Genomic DNA, 18,631 nt, shown 5'->3' with positions numbered 1-18,631 from the left:
TGTCATTCTATTTTTAATTAAGTTGTTTCTTTTGCAGGTGTAATACTGTTACGATATGTTTTCTCTTTCAAATAGTTTATAAATATATTTACTCGAAGTTAGTTTCGGCAGAATGAAGAGCTAACAGTCATAAATTAACCGAGTCTAAAGTGAAAATTTTTTTTTTGCTAGGGGCTTTACGTCGCACCGACACAGATAGGTCTTATGGCGACGTTGGGATAGGAAAGGCCTAGGAGTTGGAAGGAAGCGGCCGTGGCCTTAATTAAGGTACAGCCCCAGCATTTGCCTGGTGTGAAAATGGGAAACCACGGAAAACCATTTTCAGGGCTGCCGATAGTGGGATTCGAACCTACTATCTCCCGGATGCAAGCTCACAGCCGCTAAAGTGAAAAGAGATAGCTTCAGATATAATATATCTTGAATTTCTCAAAATAGTCCATGCCACATTACAATTACATGGGATGTTAATCACTTTTCTGCATGCAGGTAAAATGGGAATAGTTTTCCTTTATCTATGTTGAAAGCTAGAAATGCAGCTGGGGTTGATAAGATTTCTGGGGATGTATTAAAGGCTATGGGCTGGGATATATAGCGATATCTGAAATACTTATTTGATTATTATATGCATGAAGGAGCAATATCAAGTGAATGGAGAGTTGCAAAAGCAGCCCCGGTGTACAAGGGAAAGGGTGACAAACATAAAACTGATAACTACAGGCCAGTCAAATTAACATGTGTTGTTTGTACGCTCTCGGAAAGTCTTCAGAATTTGCAAGTTTGCAAAATTACCAACTTATTTGATAGAAGGCAGTTCAAGTTGAGGAAATGTTATTGCATTGAAGCTCAACTTGTAGGATTCCAGCAAGATGTAGCAGATATTTTAGATTCAGGAGGTCAAATGGACTGTATCACTGTTGACCTATCCAAGGTTTTTGATAGCGTAGATCATAGGAGATTACTGACAAAAAATGAGGGTTATTGAACTAGACAAAAGAGTGGTTGAATGGTTGGCTAAATTTCTAGAAAATAGAATTCAGAGAATTCAACTAGGTGAAGTGTTATCTGATCCTGTAATGATTAAGAGGAGTAGGGAGGTAAGGGGGGTACGGCAGTACTAGTGGGCTTTTATGTTTTCGTATATATGTAAATGACTAGCTGATGTACCCGTGCTTCGCTACGGAATTCTACATTGTATACAGAATTCTAGGTTAAGAGTACACATTGCAGGTAAGATTGTACTAAATTGCATAACTCTTAAGCTTTACCCCAGAAACACTACAGGGAAGTCACCCTATGTCTTTTTTCATGTGGAGACCGGGTTAGGGGATTTTAATTGTAACGGCAGGCCCCTTTGCCTACTATCATTCGCAATCAAATTGGGCAGTTTTAATTGTAGTAGCAGATACTCGCTCTCCACCCGACATTTTACATCCTCAGAAAGAGTGGGTTTTTTTTTTTTTCCAATTGAAATAAACATAGGTCATTACAGTAACATAGTAGGAATGTCGCGATTAAAAGTAATGTTATCATATGAAATAATCAAATGAAAACCCCCACATATTCTCACATTTAACAAACAGTACTATGCTGCTGATCTAACAGTCCAAAGTTTCAGAGCTGGAATGACCAGGCCGCAGGCAGCAGTGAACACTGCCATTATTCCATTAAGTGTGCACACTGCTCATTCCAATCAACACTTCAGAGTAGGTATTGAATAGCTGGAATACTGTCATGAACCAGTGTGCTACATACCAGTAGTATGAAAAAATTTATAAATCAGAGGAACGGCATACTAAAGAAGAAAGTTATCTAATTCCCCAGCTACTTCCCGCCAATGTTCAGACAAGCTGTTATACCCGGTATGCAGCAGTAGTCCCATCTATCGGAGATGAATGGCAGCGGGGAGAAAGAACATCACAACAAACAATGGTCAATGTAATGTTACTGTTCATCAGTTTTATGAACTCTCGATATTGTAGGCCTTCACATTTCATTTTCTTCTGACTCTGCGATATTAGGGCATCTACTGTAATGACTCCTTCTTGCCTTATTCTTCAAGCGATCGTTCCTATATGTTTTTTTTTTTCATTTTTATGATAATCTTCGCAATTTTCCTTGTCGATATGGACCGATGACCCTGTGTTTTTACATCCTAAGACAATCATGACAAAAACCAAAGCCTGTTAACAGAATTGAAAAATACCATGTCAGCATTGATAAGGACTAAACAACAGAACTCTAAATTCACCTAAATTCACTCATTCCCTTATCACAGTCCTCACCCTGTTGGTGGGGGCAGTAGAATAACAGCCTCGGTATCCTCTGCCTGTCATAAGAGGTGACTAAAACGGGTCTCAAGCTGTCTCTGAACTTGGGAGCATGGGTTGGCGATCGCAGGGCCCTTAGCCAAGTCCTGACATTTCTTCCACGTACTTGTGCCAGGTTCCTCACTTCGTCTATCTTATTCTATCATATCCTTTCCTATCCTGTCCTATCCGAGCTCCCTTTGTCATCTCTTGTTCTTTTCTGACCCCAACAGTATTACATATGGAGGCATAGGGAGTCTTTCATTTTCACAGCCTTTGTCGCCCTTGTATTTCTTAGGCCAATACCTTTATTTTTCGAAGTGTCATACTCCTCCCACTTTCTCTCTCTGATTAGTGCTATATAGAGGATGGTTGCCTAGTTGTCCTTCCTCTTAAAACAATCATTACCACCACCACCACCGCTTTTATCATAGTCGGTATGCTAAAGCTGAACAAGGCATAAATGATCGGAAATTGTATCTATAACTTTTATTATATGGTACTTTTCGATAGGACCAATAACACAGGCATTTAAAAATTAAATTTTAGGCACCTTCCCCTTAACTACCATATTATCCGATGTAAATGAAATTATTTATAGCCTAAACTGTAGTTCCTTATACCCCGACTTTACATACCAATTTTCATTAAATTCTGTTTACCCATTTTCTTGTGGCTCGGCGTTGATATGGACTTAGCAACAGAAATACAAATTCATGCATATCTCTTATCATAGTCGGTATGGTAAAAACGTATAAGACATAAATGATCGGAAATTTAATTCTCTAATACGTTTGTCATAATGAATTTATCGATTGGACTGCTAATAACATAAATATTTGAGTATTAAATTTTAGGCCTTCCCCTGAACTACCATTTCACTTAGCGTGAATAAAATTATTTATAGCTTAGATTGTAGTGGCTCATTCTCGGACTTGACATACCGATTTTCATTAAATTCTCTTCGGTCATTTTCTCGTGATGTGCGTATGTACATACAGACACAGATAGACAGACAGACAGACAGAAATTACAGGAAATTAAAAAGTGAATTTCCTTGTTACTGTGGACACAACTGATACAGAAATACCATTCTTTTCAAATTCTGAGCATTGTACAGACAAAGCTCTTATTTTATATATATATATGGATACGAGTAAAGAACTGATGTTATAGAGTTACAGGATTGTGAGCGACTGCAGGGGAACTTGGACAGTGTTGTGAGATGGTCAGAAGATGATAGTAAAATGGGATGAAAAGTCAATTGTAAGTTCCATCCAGAGGAATTGTCCTCTCACTTTTAATTACTGTGTTGATGGGGTGATACTACCTCATGGGGCACTCTGTAAGTACCTAGGTGTTAACATAAGGAATTATATTCATTAGGGTAATCATATAAAGAAGGTTGTTAAGAAATGTTACAGATCCCTTCATATGGTTATGATAGTATTTAGGGATTGTAGTAAGGATGTAAAGGAGAGAGCGTATAAGTCTCTGGTAAGACCACAATTAGAGTATGGTTCCTGTGAATGGGACCCACAGCTGGTCTACTTGATACAAGAACTCGAAAAGATCCAAAGGAAGGCAGCATGATTTTTCTGGGTGATTTTCGACAAGAAGTAGTGTTATGAAAATATTGCAAACCTTGGGCAGGGAAGACTTGGGAGTAAGGAGACGAGATGCTAGACTGTGGTGTGTACGTTAAATCAACAAAAGTAAACTTCCACCTGTTTGATATTATATATTTGCTTTAAGCAAATTAATTATCTGTAGAACATGTTTTATTCCGTAGGAACATCTTCAGCTACATAACATTGCTTAGGTGAAATTACATAGAATTTTCTTCTTCTCGAAGAAACCATCTTAATATAGCACCTTTGGTATGCTTAAAACGAAACTCATTTCATTCATTCATTCATTCATTCATTCATTCATTTATTTAGCTTCCATAGACTGTACAATTACATATTTTGAAAAATGCCAACAGTATAGGAGTTGTCGAGTGATTTCCTATTACTAACAATAATATATGCACAATAATGAACATTTTGAAAAAGAAGAAAAATACCTCAATGTTAGGACAGCACATCTTAATTTTTTAAATAATAAATAATATTGATAACCAATATTTACAAGACAAAATAAAAATAAAAATCTATTGGTGTGGTGTTCATATGTACATAACCAATGTGACATTAACATTTTTTTAAGGCTATATACTAGATATTAAGAACTTTTACAAGTTAATAAATAATAGCATCATTACCAGCACTTCATCATGCATTCTTCTGCACTATAGAAGCAGCTACTCAGCAGGAGATTTTTTAAAGCTGTGGTAAATGAACTGACGGGACTAATATCTTTAATCTTATTTGGAAGCTTATTATACAATCTGATTCCAACTGAGTCTACATATCTCAAGGCAATGTTTTTACTCTTGTGCTTGATAAAAATATTATTTCTTGTTCACGTCTGGTAACTGTGATCGTCAAAATTTTTTCTGAAGTGATCAATATTTTTTTTCACATGTAGAATGCATTGCATGATGTATATGCTTGGTACTGGGAGTATCCTTAGTCTCTTAAGTAATGGTCTGCAATGGTCCAACCTGTTACATCTCAATATAATTTTGATAGCTTGTTTCTGTATTCGAAAAATAACATCAAAATTTTATTTGTAGCAGCCCCAGAGACCAATAGCATAAGTGATGACTGAATGGAAATATCCAAAATATGCTGTTCTAACATATTCTTCACTACAACTATTAGACAAAATCCTTAAGGCAAAACAAACAGAACTCAAAGACTTCCCTATTTTTTTAATATGACAATCCCATCTTAATTTTTCATCTATATGGACACCTAAAAACTTTGTGGTCAAGGTATTTTCAATTGCTTTTGCATTTAAAATAAGGTTGTGTTTTTTTGCAGTTTTGTCATGGTAGTTAGATGCCTTGAATTCCATATATTGGGTCTTTTTTAAGTTCAGTGCTAATTTGTTTTTCCTGAACCATGATTCTAACCTAGACAGAACTGTATTTGCTTCAGTTTCTTTAGACATAGGGTCAGGATTATTAATAATTATGTTTGTATCATCAGCATACAGAACTGCAGTTTCTACTTGATTATTGTGAGGAAGATCATTCACATAGATCAAGAAAAGAATAGGCCCCAAAATACTACCCTGCGGAATACCGAAGTCTATGTTTTTTACCTGAGAGTGATATGTCTCATTATGCCCTTTACTGTTACAGTATGTAATTTCAACAAACTGGGATCGTTTATCCAGGTATGATCTAAACCAGTCGTTAACAATTACTCTAACTCCAGTCTGATATAATTTGTGCAACAATATTTCATGATCAACAGTATCAAATGCCTGTGAAAGGTCAAGAAATTGTCCTATCACAGTTTCATCATTATCAAGAGCATTTACGACCAACTGTGTAAAATGTGGTAAAGCAGACAAAGTACTTCTGCCAGCTTTGAACCCATGTTGTGCATTATTTAACAAGTTATATTTGATTTAAAATTTAGTAATCCGATCTTTCATAGCGCATTAAAATATTTTTGAAATAACAATGAGTATTGATATTGGTCTTTAATTATGTAAATCGTGTATGTTTCCGCTTTTAAAGACTGGGGTAACTTTAGCTATTTTTAGGAGATTAGGAAACTGACCACTAGAAAATGATTCATTGATGAGATAAGTTAAAGGCTGTACCAGATAAGGAGCACATTTTTTAATGAGTTTTGTGGGAATTTCATCTATACCTGTGGAAGTTTTATTCTTCAAAGACTGTATAATTTTAAGAATTTCCCATTCTGTTACTGGAGTTAATAGCATAGAGTTTTGCACAAAGGTTGGGAATTCTGGTAATACATCTGATATATTTGCATTTTCAAGTTTGTATGGTAGGGATAGAAAGAAATCATTTATATAATTAGCCAAACAATGAGGGTCATTCATTTGCATTCCCTTATCGTTTTTTATGGCAACAACTTTATTTCCAACTGCGTGTCTGTTGGTTTCTCCCTTGATTACATTCCATATGGCTCGTGATTTATTGCACGATTCTTTAACTTTCTTGTTATTGTGCATTATCTTAGCCGCCCCAAGAACTCTTCGATAGACTGATTTAAAAAGATAAAAATAATTAAAATTCAAGGGGAGGGTTGAGTGGGGCAGTGGAATGGGAAGGGAAGATGGATCTACATACATATAAATATAATCCTGTAACTCATTTACTAATCTACTCCACCCTCCCCACATATTTTAATTATTTTTATCTTTTTAAATTAGTTTTGTTTTAAGCATAGCAAATGTACTACTTTATGACTTTTTTTGAGAAGAAGAAAGTTCTATGTAATTTCGCCTAAGCAATGTTATATAGCTGAAGATGTTTCCGAGGAGCGAAATATGTTCTACAAATAATTAATTTGCTTAATGCAAATATATAGTATCAAACAGGTGGAAGTTTACTTTTATTGATTTAATGTAAATAAGATTTGAACAGGAAATGAAGCTGATTTCTTGCAGTGGTATGTTTTGAGCTGTCAATGGAGAGATTGCGTGTAATTACATTAGTAGGCGAATAAGCTTGAGCGATGCCTTTAAAAGTAGAAAGTTCGAATTCAAGAGGATAAACTGTGGCAAATATTCATTTATGCGATTAGGAGTAAGGGGTTAGAATAAATTATTGAGGGAAATGTTTGGTAAATTTCCAAATTCTTTGAAAACGTTTAAGAATAAGCTAGGTAAACATTTGATAGGGAATCTGCTACCCGGGCAACAGCCCTAAATCCAGATCATTGGTGATTGCTGATTGACATGTCTTGTGGAAGCACTATCTGGTGCTGATTGTACTCTCTGTTCTGCTACTTGTGTATACTTGTGTATAAAACTATGTTTTTTAAAGCGACTCTTTTCAGCCATAGTTGTTTCTGAAAAGAAAATTGACAGTGTATTAATGAAGGGTCTAAAATGTGATTCATGAATTCATATTTGTACTGTATTTCATCTTATTTACAGAAGTTATTAGTTTACAGTATTGTAACATGATTGTATATTCTTGTGTTGTAGATGATCAGCTATAATTTTAATGGATTCCAGCTGACCTGTTCATTATTATATTAATATTTGTATTATATAATAATATATTTCAAAAACTGAAATGGGCTAAAAGTCATAAGCTCTCCTAGCGAAGCTGATAATTATTTTTGCTTTTTACAATAGAATGATCCTGGTGCAAGAGCTACATACCTAACTGCTGTGCCTGATTGCTGTTTACCATTTCATTGGCCACGCCTGGATAAGGATCAACTTCTTTGTGTCAGAATTTTAGATGTGCATGATTGTGTGTGGTCTGGTGGTTTCCTGATCAATGCCAACAACTCCATATATATTAATGTAAGGTAAGGAATTTAGTTTAGTTTTCAACTGCAGTTCTGTACTCCTTGAAACCTACCTTTCTCCTGTTCTCTCTTCTTATCTCATCCACGTGAGTTGTTTCAAAATCAAATCAGAATCACTTTATTTGCAAATGAGGTCTCTACTTCGGTGGTAAATGATACACAAAAGTACATTATTATTGAGCACTAATTTTTAAATTTAAACGAGAAGAAGACACTTTCCTAAAATACAGTATTATGCAATTTACACTAACAATTTTACAATTTTTCTATTAAACACACCACTCATCCATAATAAATTTATATTTACAAAATTCTACTCATAATATCTTCTATATTTACAAACATAATCAACTCATATAAAGAATGTGGAATTACTTCAAATAATACTATACAACTGCTATAAGATTTAAATTTACATTGCTCTTTTTATACCATTTTGGTACTTAACAAGCATAACAACCTGCTGTGTCTTAAACAGAGTCCCTTTGCCACTGCTTTTCAGAGTTCCTGAAGGGCCTTCACAGCTACCGTAGTGGTCCCAAGGCCCTCAAAGTCCCTACTGTACTTCACTACTACAGGCAGTCCCCTACTTTGGCTGTCCAGTCTCCGTAGACGAGGGGACGGAATTAATTTATTCACAAAAATTCTTTATTTACAATAACCTGCACAGGCCGAATGCCCTCTAACATTTCGTTTTGTTCTTGTTTATGTTTGCTAAAGATAATTTCCATATGTGAGGTGCTGATAGTCAAAGTAGCTTAAGCAGTATTGTCTTTTTGCTTCAGGTGTTGGTTTTTTCTCTAGTGGTTTAACATTGCTCTGTCTCAGAGTGGTTTTTGGTGACAATGGAATAAGGGAGGGCTAGAACTAGGAAGGAAGTGGCCATGGCCTTAACTCATTGGCATATAATCTTGGCATCCAGCCATGTGAGGCTTGCTCAGATTTGACCTCATGTTTCAGGTGTTCTGCCAAGAGTTACATAACATATTGTATACCATTCGAAAGAGGAAGAATTGCTCCTTCTCATGAAAACTATATTCCATAACTCAACTGGTTCTTGTTCTGTTTTACATTGAGGATGAATCCCCATCATGCTTGTTGCCATCCAAGGCCAGTAGTAGTAATCATGTCACGTAGATTGCTGCTGTTAACAATTGGTGATATCTCTGAAATTCTGAGGAGAAGAGAGAGTGAAATATCAGATTGTGAAGAATTGTTTAGTGGTAGCGGCGAAATTGAGAGTGGCAGATCCAAGAAAAGCGACACTGAATCAGAAAATTCTGAAAGTGATCAACACAATATTGTGCAGTCAGGTTCGATTTAAAAAAAATGAAAAATGAATAGTGGAGATGGGGAAGGAAGATGCTAAACTACAAAAATTTCCATTGTGTGGGGCTTACGGAATAGCTCTAGTATTACTCAGGGAACTCCATGACTTGTTTAGCCGGTATGAATGTCTCATGGTTTAGCACATCCCTGACTGCTTCAGAATTTTCCACAAAAAATCCGATTTATTTAATTATTATTTATGTTTATCATGATTCTTACGTTTTATACGTTAAAATTTGCACAAGACACTGTGTAGCTGCGACTGATTCTAATACTAATTCTGGGCATATGAAGGGCTAAATAAAATACAGCCCTGGCATTTGCCTGGTGTAAAACTGGGAAGCCATAGAAAACTATCTTAAAGACTATCAATAGCAAGGTTCATGTCCTGAAAGCAAGCTCACAGCTACATGGGCCGTACTGTGTAGCCAGCTTGATACAGATTTTGGTAAGATGCTTCTCAAGGTAAAAATACAGTATGTGGGGAGAAGCAGGATGTTTCCATAAACAAAAAATAATTATTTAATATTAATGATGATTATTATTACTAATAAGCCAAAGAAACAGATTTTTGAAATGTTGTATTCAGAGTTATGGCAGTTTTATCAAAAGTTTACTTATCTATGTTTTCATAAGACAAGGAGATCAATAGCCATGTTGTTGAAGTCTGTCGTGGAGCTGTTAAAACTTGTGTGTACTGAAAGTCTTAGAACATTTAGTCTGTCTTGAATCATTGTGAATCCTAAGGCAGTCTTGAACCTTGTTAGAGTTAAGAAGCAGCTTTCTCTGTCTGTTTCACTGGTCTTTTTGCTAGTTGTTTTACGTCGCACCGACACAGATAGGTCTTACGGCGACGATGGGACAGGAAAGGGCTAGGAGTGGGAAGGAAGCGGCCGTGGCCTTAATTAAAGTACAACCCTAGCATTTGCCTGGTGTGAAAATGGGAAACCACGGAAAACCATTTTCAGGGCTGCCGACAGTGGAGTACGAACCTACTATCTCCCGAATACTGGATACTGGCCGCACTTAAGCGACTGCAGCTGTCGAGCTCGGTCACTGGTCTTTCAGTGAATGCTGACAATATTTTATGAGAAAAATTGAATCTTCCAAGAAATATTCTTTGAAGTTATTTTTACCAGTGAAAGTTGATCTTCCTCGTGACAATCAGTAATATCACGACTGTTCTTTTATTGCCGAAATTCTTCATTGGAGTTTTGCTTCCTGTTACAATGAAACTGGCATTTCAATTGTGCTAGCAGATTTTTGAGCAATTGGTTTAATTTTTTCACTATGTTACTAATTTACAGCATTTTATACCCTTGTCAGATCTAAACCACATTTCTGAAACCCACAAATCAGGGTATTAAACTTCAGTTCAGTAACAATGGAATATTGTGTTTACCTACTATAAACAATAACCAAAACTTCCATAAACTGATGTCACATCACATGAAAAATATGTCATTCTCCTCAAAATTCAAGGATACAAGCTGATGATGATCTTATCCGATTCTCGTCAAATGTTGAAGCTGCTCCAGAATGAAGCAGCTACTATAGCCATGTTACCGACTGTGTCAAACTCTTCACACTGAGTTTCCACTGGGCAATGGTTCAAATGCTGCAGATCTTGAAGAGCACCTCAGTCACAGCCACCATTTTGCGTATAGCCCCATTTTTATTTCTATTTTTTTATGTGTGGTTCTAGTTCTTGCCATACCAGTTCTTATTGTATTAAGCACTCTTCAGGAGATATTTCTTTTTTTTCCTAGTAGCTTTACATCGCACCGACACAGATAGGTCTTATGGCGACGATGGGATAGGAATGGCCTAGGAGTTGGAAGGAAGCGGCCATGGTCTTAATTAAGGTACAGCCCCAGCATTTGCCTGGTGTGAAAATGGGAAACCACGGAAAACCATCTTCAGGACTGCTGACAGTGGGATTCGAACCCACTATCTCCCAGATGCAAGCTCACAGCCGCACGCCCCTAACCGCATGGCCAACTTGCTCGGTTTGTATCCTCGTGAGGCTTTAGCTGGAGTCCCTTCTGTTGCCTTAATTAAGGCCATGGCAACTTCCTTCCCACTCCTAGTCCTTTCCTATCCTGTCGTCGTCATAAGACCTATCTGTGTCGGTGTGATGTGAAGCAGATTGTAAATAATAAAACAAGGATACAAGCTGAGAAGAGCCCACTCACATCTCACATGTCCCTTTAGAAGAAAATTTAGAAACCTTCATACTTCATTGTTTCTCCAGGCTTTGTGGCAGTTCCGTTCATTAGCAGCTAGGCTGGCATGGGTAGGGGTTACGGTTTATAGCTGTGCTACTTATTTCAGGAAAGGGGATGGGATAACATTCACAGTGTACACACAACTTCTCCCTGTGACTTGTGCATGTTGACAAATGTGACGTGGAAGCTGAAGGCAAATACAGTAGAATTCTGTTATAGTGAGAATTCACAACAGCGAAAAATTTACTCATTATAGCAGATTGTCATTATATCCAATTTTTTGTTAAAAACCATAAGTCAGGTAGTGGAGAACTCCACAAAAATTAAAATTGGTGTGAAATGGCAATCAGTTTGTTCAAAACTTGCATTTTCGCAGATTTACATACTACAGCTTATTCGTTAGTTATTTTTCTAATTCAGAGACAACATGAACGTATGTTCAATTTCATTCTAAAATATTATAGTAGTATCACTCCAGTGGCTTTGATGGCAAAAGTTTTAGTTTTCTTATTCAAACAGCTTCATCTAACCTAACTTAACCTTATGTGCATCATACAAATATATTTCAAGCGTCAGTGGAGTAATGATAACCTTTTCGCTAGAAATTTACATGGGAATAGCCTTTCCAAAATTTAACCAGATGTGAGAAAATACAGTGAAACATGGTTAGGGATTTCTTTGTTAAACCGATTTCTTGCTTAGCACGTTGTAAATTCAAAGTCCAGATTCATGTCGTATTAAATCTACATTTAAAAATATCTCGCTTATCTCGTCACAGATTTTCACCATTACCGCGTAGTACGATCACATTTTTCCTAGCCCTGAAAATGTTCTTTGTTGTCCCTTTGAAAGGAACAGATTTCCAAAACAGATTAGAGCCCTCGCCACAGGAGACCAGTCAGAGAAAATTGTGCAAAATGAGAAATGGCCTTGAATTCCTGAACTTTACAGGGTAAATTATACCTTCGGAAAGGAAGCCGTTAGCCTCAGGAAAGTTCAGTTTTGCTCTCCATTTTTCATGGGTATTGCTCAATAACCTAGAAAGCCTGTTTGTGCTTGTATATCGCATCCCATTCAGAAGTTAGAAATTTATTCTGTCTGAAATGTTACAGTGAAAGATAGCGAATATTTGTCACGTGATAACCTACGTACGGATGAGAAACAATGATGATGATGCTTGTTGTTTAAAGGGGCCTAACATCTAAGGTCATCGGCCTGCAGATGAGGAAAATAATCGTGTGAAGTTGACTAGCGTAGTCACATTATTGTGTAGCCCAGTTATGGATACTGAAAAAGTTGTGATTTCCCTTACTAATGAAGACAGAATTAAAATCCAGGAAGTAGACGGGCATCCACATCTTTCAACGGTGGCGCGTGTGTTGAAACTTGCACCTTCGAGTATCGACATAGTCGATCGTAGTGTTGTCACATTTGAGACGACGGTCAAAGTAATCCTCTCGCACGTGGCTGAGTTTAACCTCCAAATAATTCATTGTCGAAGAGTGTGACCAGCAAACAATGTTTAATAACCTACTGGTCCGAAATATAAGGCTTCAGCTGAGATTTGTTTTAGAAAGAGTGTGATCTGCAAATAATGCTCTGATATTTTTATGGACCCCAGTGCAAATATTATAGATTTGTTGTCTGGTGTTTTACATGACATAAAATGTACGCTTGTCAGAAGAAAAGCATATCCCTGTTGTATAGTTCTGATTCGTGTATTCAGCAGTATGTTTTCTCGCTTAACACATTCTCATTTCTTGTCCCCTGCAGAAACTTCCAATAATAAAGTAACCTCTGAAATTGGTCATCCTTTGTACGCCTTATTATTTAAAAATTATGTTTTTGTCTTTATGTCCCAATAACTACTTTTATGGTTTTCGAAGACACCGATGTACTGGAATTTAGTCCTGCTGGAGTTCTTTTTTGTGCAGTAAATCTACCGAAATGAGGCTGACATCGGACTGTGTCAGGATCGAACCTGTCAAGTTGGAGTCAGAAAGCCAGCGCCTCAACTCTCTGAGCCACTCAGTCCAGCGCACCGTATTTTGAATTGTATCACATTCTTGCTTAATTTCAGTACATGACATTAAATTAATCGATCATTTACTTCAGCCTTTATTCAAAAATCAAAAAATCAAAAACTCTTTATTTGCAAATGAGGTGTCTACCTCGGTGGCAAATGGTACACTAAAATACATTATTGTCAAGCACTAAATATTAAATTAACAAGAGAAGAAAATTTTTCCTATAATACAATATTATACAATTTACGCTAACAATGTTTTCTATTAAACACACAGCTCATCCTTAATAAATTTATATTGTTTACAAAATTCTACTTATAATATCTCCTGTACTACTTACAAATATAGTCAACTGATATACAGTATGTGGAATTACTTCAAATGATACTATACAACTGGTATAACATTAATATTTACATTGCATTTATTTATTTACTATATATATATATATATTTTTTTTTTTTTTACCCGTTCTGGATCCTAAGTAGCATAACAACCTGCTGCGTCTTAACCAGAGCCCCTTTTGCCACCACTTTTCAGAGTTCCTGAAGGGCCTTCACAGCTACCGTAGCGGTCCCAGGGCCCTCGAAGTCCCCACTGTACTTCACCCCTACAGGCAGTCCCCTACTTTGGCTGTCCAAACTCCTTAGACCAGGGGATGGAATTAATTTATTCACACACATTTTTTTAAATTTACAATAACCTGCACTGGTCGAATGCCCTCTAACACTTCATTTATTTTCTCTGTTGCTGTTTATTCTCTTCTTGAATATCTGTACAGATTTTGGAAAAGGATCAAACACTACCCCTGGTAAACTGTTCCACTCCTTCACACCCTTCCCAATGAATGAAAATTTACCCCAATCGCTTCTGCTAAAATTCCTTCTAATTTTATATTTGTGGTCAGTCCTGCCGATATAATTATTTTCCAACTGAAGCCTCTCACGGATATCTCCCCATGCTGCTTCTCCTGTGTAGGCTCTATATAATCCTGTAAGTCTAGTTTTCTCCCTTCTCTTACTTAAAGTTTCCCACCCAAGTTCCTTTAACATTTCTGATACACTACTCTTTCTCCTGAAATCCCCTGTTACAAATCTTGCTGCTTTCCTCTGCACACTATCTATTTCTTTTATTAGGTATTCTTGGTGAGGATCCCAAACACTGTTTGCATATTCCAATAATGGACGAACCATACTCAAGTAACTTTTTTCTTTTAATTCTTTGTTGCATCCTCTAAGTAGCCTCATTATGACATGTAATGATCTGTATGCTTTCCCAACAATGTCATCAATATGACCCTTCCAGTGCAAATTGCTTTCAAATCTCACACCTAAGTATTTGCACTTGCCATCTTTTGGGATAACTACCTCATCCAAAGTATATTCAAATTCAGTTTTAAAGCTCCTGTTTGTAAAAGTTGTAACAGATGATTTGCCTCCGTTAACCTTCATATTATTTTCTTCAACCCATTGCTGGATACTTTCAAGGTCCCTTTGTAATTCTGAACAATCCTCAATGTTGTTTATTTCTCTATAAACAATTATGTCATCTGCATACAATCTTATTTTTGATGTTATATTGTTCCCTAAATCATTTGCGTATATTAAGAAAAGTAACGGACCGATTATACTACCCTGTGCAATTCCCTTCCAAACTTTCTCTTCCTGAGATACATTATTTCCTACTTTGACTTTCTGAACCCTTGAATTTAGAAATGCTTTTATCCAACGTGTAACCCTTACGTCCAATCCTATACCCTCCAATTTCTTTAATAATATTCCATGTTCCACTCTATCAAAGGCTTTGGAAAGATCTATGGCTATGCAATCTAACTGACCTCCTGAATCCAACTGATCTGATATGTCCTGCTGAAATCCCACCAGTTGTGCCTCACAAGAAAATTTCTTTCTAAATCCATACTGGCTCCTCATGAACCAATTTTTATCATCACATATCCCTCTGATGTACTTCGATATTAAACTCTCCAGAATTTTACAAACTATACTGGTCAGGCTGATTGGTCTGTAGTTCTCTGGTTTCCTTTTATCACCCTTTCCTTTATAAATTGGTATTATTATAGATTCCTTCCATTCCTTTGGTATTACACTATTATTTATGACATAGTCAAAGAGAAATTTTAAATAAGGCACTATGTACCACCCCATTGTCTTTAATACCTCCCCAGTAATTTGATCACTCCCTGCTGCTTTTCCTTGCTGAAGCAGTTGGATTTCTCTGAAAATATCTTCGTTTGTGAATGAGAAGCTTCTTGTTTCCCTCTGTCTCTCTCCCTCTCTATCTTCTGTTTCGGTTTCCAACTCTTGACAATCATCTACTGAATCTCTAAATTCCCTACTAAATAGGTTTGCTTTCTCAGTATCTGTTAAATAGTGTTCATCCCCTTCTCCCACCATTGTAGGAATTTGGACTCCTTTTCCTTTTTGATTCCTGATATATGAATACAGCTTTTTCCATTTCCCTTTGTGGTCATTACCCTCTTGAAGTATGCCATTCATATAATTCTCTTTTGCTTCCTTTTTCACTCTATTCAGTTCCCTCATTAGTTGTTTTCTAGTTTCTCTACTCTCCCTACCCTCTTTGATTTTCCTGTTTACTATTCTACATTTTCTTTTTAATTTTCTTATTTCCCTTGTATAATAAACAGGGTCTGAGGTCATTTTACCCTTCTTAACAGGTACAAATCTCTTCTCTCCTTCCCAAATAATTCCTTTAAATTTAGCCCAAAGTGTATCCACGTTACTCCCTTCACTTATCCAACAACTGAATTGTGATTTAAGGTAAGTCCCAAATTCATCAACTTTAGTATTTCTGTACAATTTCTTGTCTTGTGTAACCCTCTTATTAAGCCTTTTTGGTACGAGTCCTACATCCATTATTACAGCCTTATGGTCTCCTATTCCTTCAATTACCTCAGTTTTATCAACAATTTCCCATGGTTTAACCAAGAATACATCTAGTAAGTTATTGAGACGAGTCGGTTCTTGTACTACTTGTGTAAATCCTCCCTCCCAAATTAACTTATTTACCAGTTTCTGTTCATGGGCTTCACTTGCAGCTCCTTTCCATTCAACTTCAGGCAAATTTAGATCTCCCCCAATTATTACCATATCATTATTATTGTTTTTATGAGTATAATCTATTATTTTTTCAAAGATTTCCATGTCTCTTTCCTCTCTTCCAGGCCTGTATGTTCCTATAATTCCCACCTCCTTCATATTATCACAAACTAATTTTATCCCTAATATTTCATCCCTTTCATCGGTAAACCATTCATGTGAACAGTAAGTTTCCTTCACCAGAATAAACACCCCCCCTCCCTTTTTATCTCCTCGGTCTCTACGATAGACTGTGTACCCTTCTGGAAATACTTCTCTATTACCCACCCCTTCTTTCAACCACGATTCCACTCCTATCACCACATCAGTCTCATAAGATTCCATCAATGTACCGGATTTTAATTGTTTATTTACTACACTTTGACAGTTTACCAAGAGCAATCTCAGACCCCCTTCCTCCCTTCCTTTCTAACAGGTTAACTACTACTATCAGCCAAGTTATTTGCACATCACAGAAACAACTTCTCCATCATTTTCAAATTATATTTACAGAACAACAGTCAACGAGTATTACTATCGACTCTGACATTCCCTTTGAGTTCGAATGTCGGTGAGAGAGAGCTCTGTAGTGCACATAGTGTGAAAACTGTACTGAAGATGATTGTTTGCATTCATTGTCATCGCTAGAGTGCATAAATATTGATAACAGAAATAATAACGCATGCTTAATCGCTCGTAATAACGGATGCATCATTGTTAGGGTTCTCCCTGTAACCGAAGGAATATAGGAATTTTCAAGGGACAGAAAAAATCTGTCATTACAATGGAGTTCTCGCTATATGCCGTTCTCGCTATAGCAGACTTCTACTGTAGTTAGTTGGAATCTGGGCCAGGACAACACTTGATGGTTGTCTTGACTGTATTTTCTTCCCTTGTTTTTCCACAATTGCTTCAAACAAGTAGTGGAATTGTTTCTTTAAAATTTCAGATAATTTTCCATTTCTAACTAATAATTATTTTATATGCGTAGTTTTCCCTGAAAAATGTCTTCCAGTCAGATAATACAGTTTATATTGATGTCCGATGATCTTTCTTAATTTTTTTTCTAGTTGAGTAACTCATCATGTATGTAGTTTCATCCTAATTTTTTGTGTGGTTTTTATCACTTCCATTCATGCAGTACAGAATGTTTGAAAATTTTCTTGTACGACACTTTGCAGTGTTTTCTTCCATCAAGAAACCTACCAGAAAGTGATATTTTTAATGTATACTACCCGTGTATTGGTTGTAGTCTGTGTTGACATTTGTTTTTAGGATTTCTTCTTCATTATTCCTCTTATCTTTTATCATCAGCTTAGTAGCATCATGTTCCATTTCAGTGCTAAATACCCTTTCTGAAAGCATTTTCATTACTTTCATCATTACTAAGTGGATTCTCCATTCGTATGTTCCTTTTCTACAGCATCTCAAACCTGTTAAGCAATCACTCAGTGAAATGTGGACTTGGAAATTATCTGTCTACATGCATGCATCATCCTATCTCAGACAACTTTTTCTAGGTCTAACTAAATTGGCAAAGATTTATTTCCTGTTCTTGCCAGTATATAATGCAGTGTTTCTTTTTTAAGGCCTGTTATTGATCTCGTGACAGAACATACATCTGAAATATATCAGGGGTAGAGGAGGTGGGATAGCTAATGGCATAATCACTGGCTTTTCACCAAGGCAGCTGCGGTTTGGATCCCGGCCAATGCATGTGGTATTTTAAGCATTAAATTCACATCTCTGTGGTTTGGATTCTGTTTAAAACTGAAGGATCCGTGGCTATGATCATGGTATCAACAGTCACGTCAAACTACAAGCTAACTTGCTTGCTTACAACAGGTGACATATGGTGACATCAGTTTGACTGTTGTCATTAAACAGAGATGGGCCACAGTCTCTTTAAAACTAAAATCACATGAATCTTCAAAATATAAGTTAAAGATCCAAGTCAGGCCAACAGGACCATCCCTCAGTGGATACTGACAGCAACTGTAACCAGAAAATTATGAAAGATAACTTAAGAGTTCAAGCAAGTGCCAAATGCAACACAGCTGTGTTTAGACAAGTATACACACAATGAGTATTCTTGAGATGATACGATGGAATTATTTGATAGAGGGGCCTTGCAAAACAAGCGAACCTTATTGATAAACAGCTTGTCAATTACGATTTTGACTGAAGTCCTTTTGGTTTTGCAAGTTCCTT

The 18,631-nt window shown here is 36.5% G+C and overlaps 1 protein-coding gene across 1 annotated transcript in view; it reads left to right on the top strand.

The window, feature by feature from the left end:
* Positions 1-18,631, top strand: part of Vps13D (vacuolar protein sorting 13D) — an 866,734-nt gene that overhangs the window by 680,445 nt on the left and 167,658 nt on the right. The window contains 1 exon segment of the mRNA XM_068226303.1: positions 7,542-7,720. Coding sequence (XP_068082404.1) covers positions 7,542-7,720 — 179 coding nt within the window.

The sequence above is a fragment of the Anabrus simplex genome, chromosome 2, assembly GCF_040414725.1.
Source record: "Anabrus simplex isolate iqAnaSimp1 chromosome 2, ASM4041472v1, whole genome shotgun sequence".
In the NCBI taxonomy this organism is placed as follows: Eukaryota; Metazoa; Arthropoda; class Insecta; order Orthoptera; family Tettigoniidae; genus Anabrus; species Anabrus simplex.
This window is presented reverse-complemented; position numbering and strand designations above follow the sequence as displayed.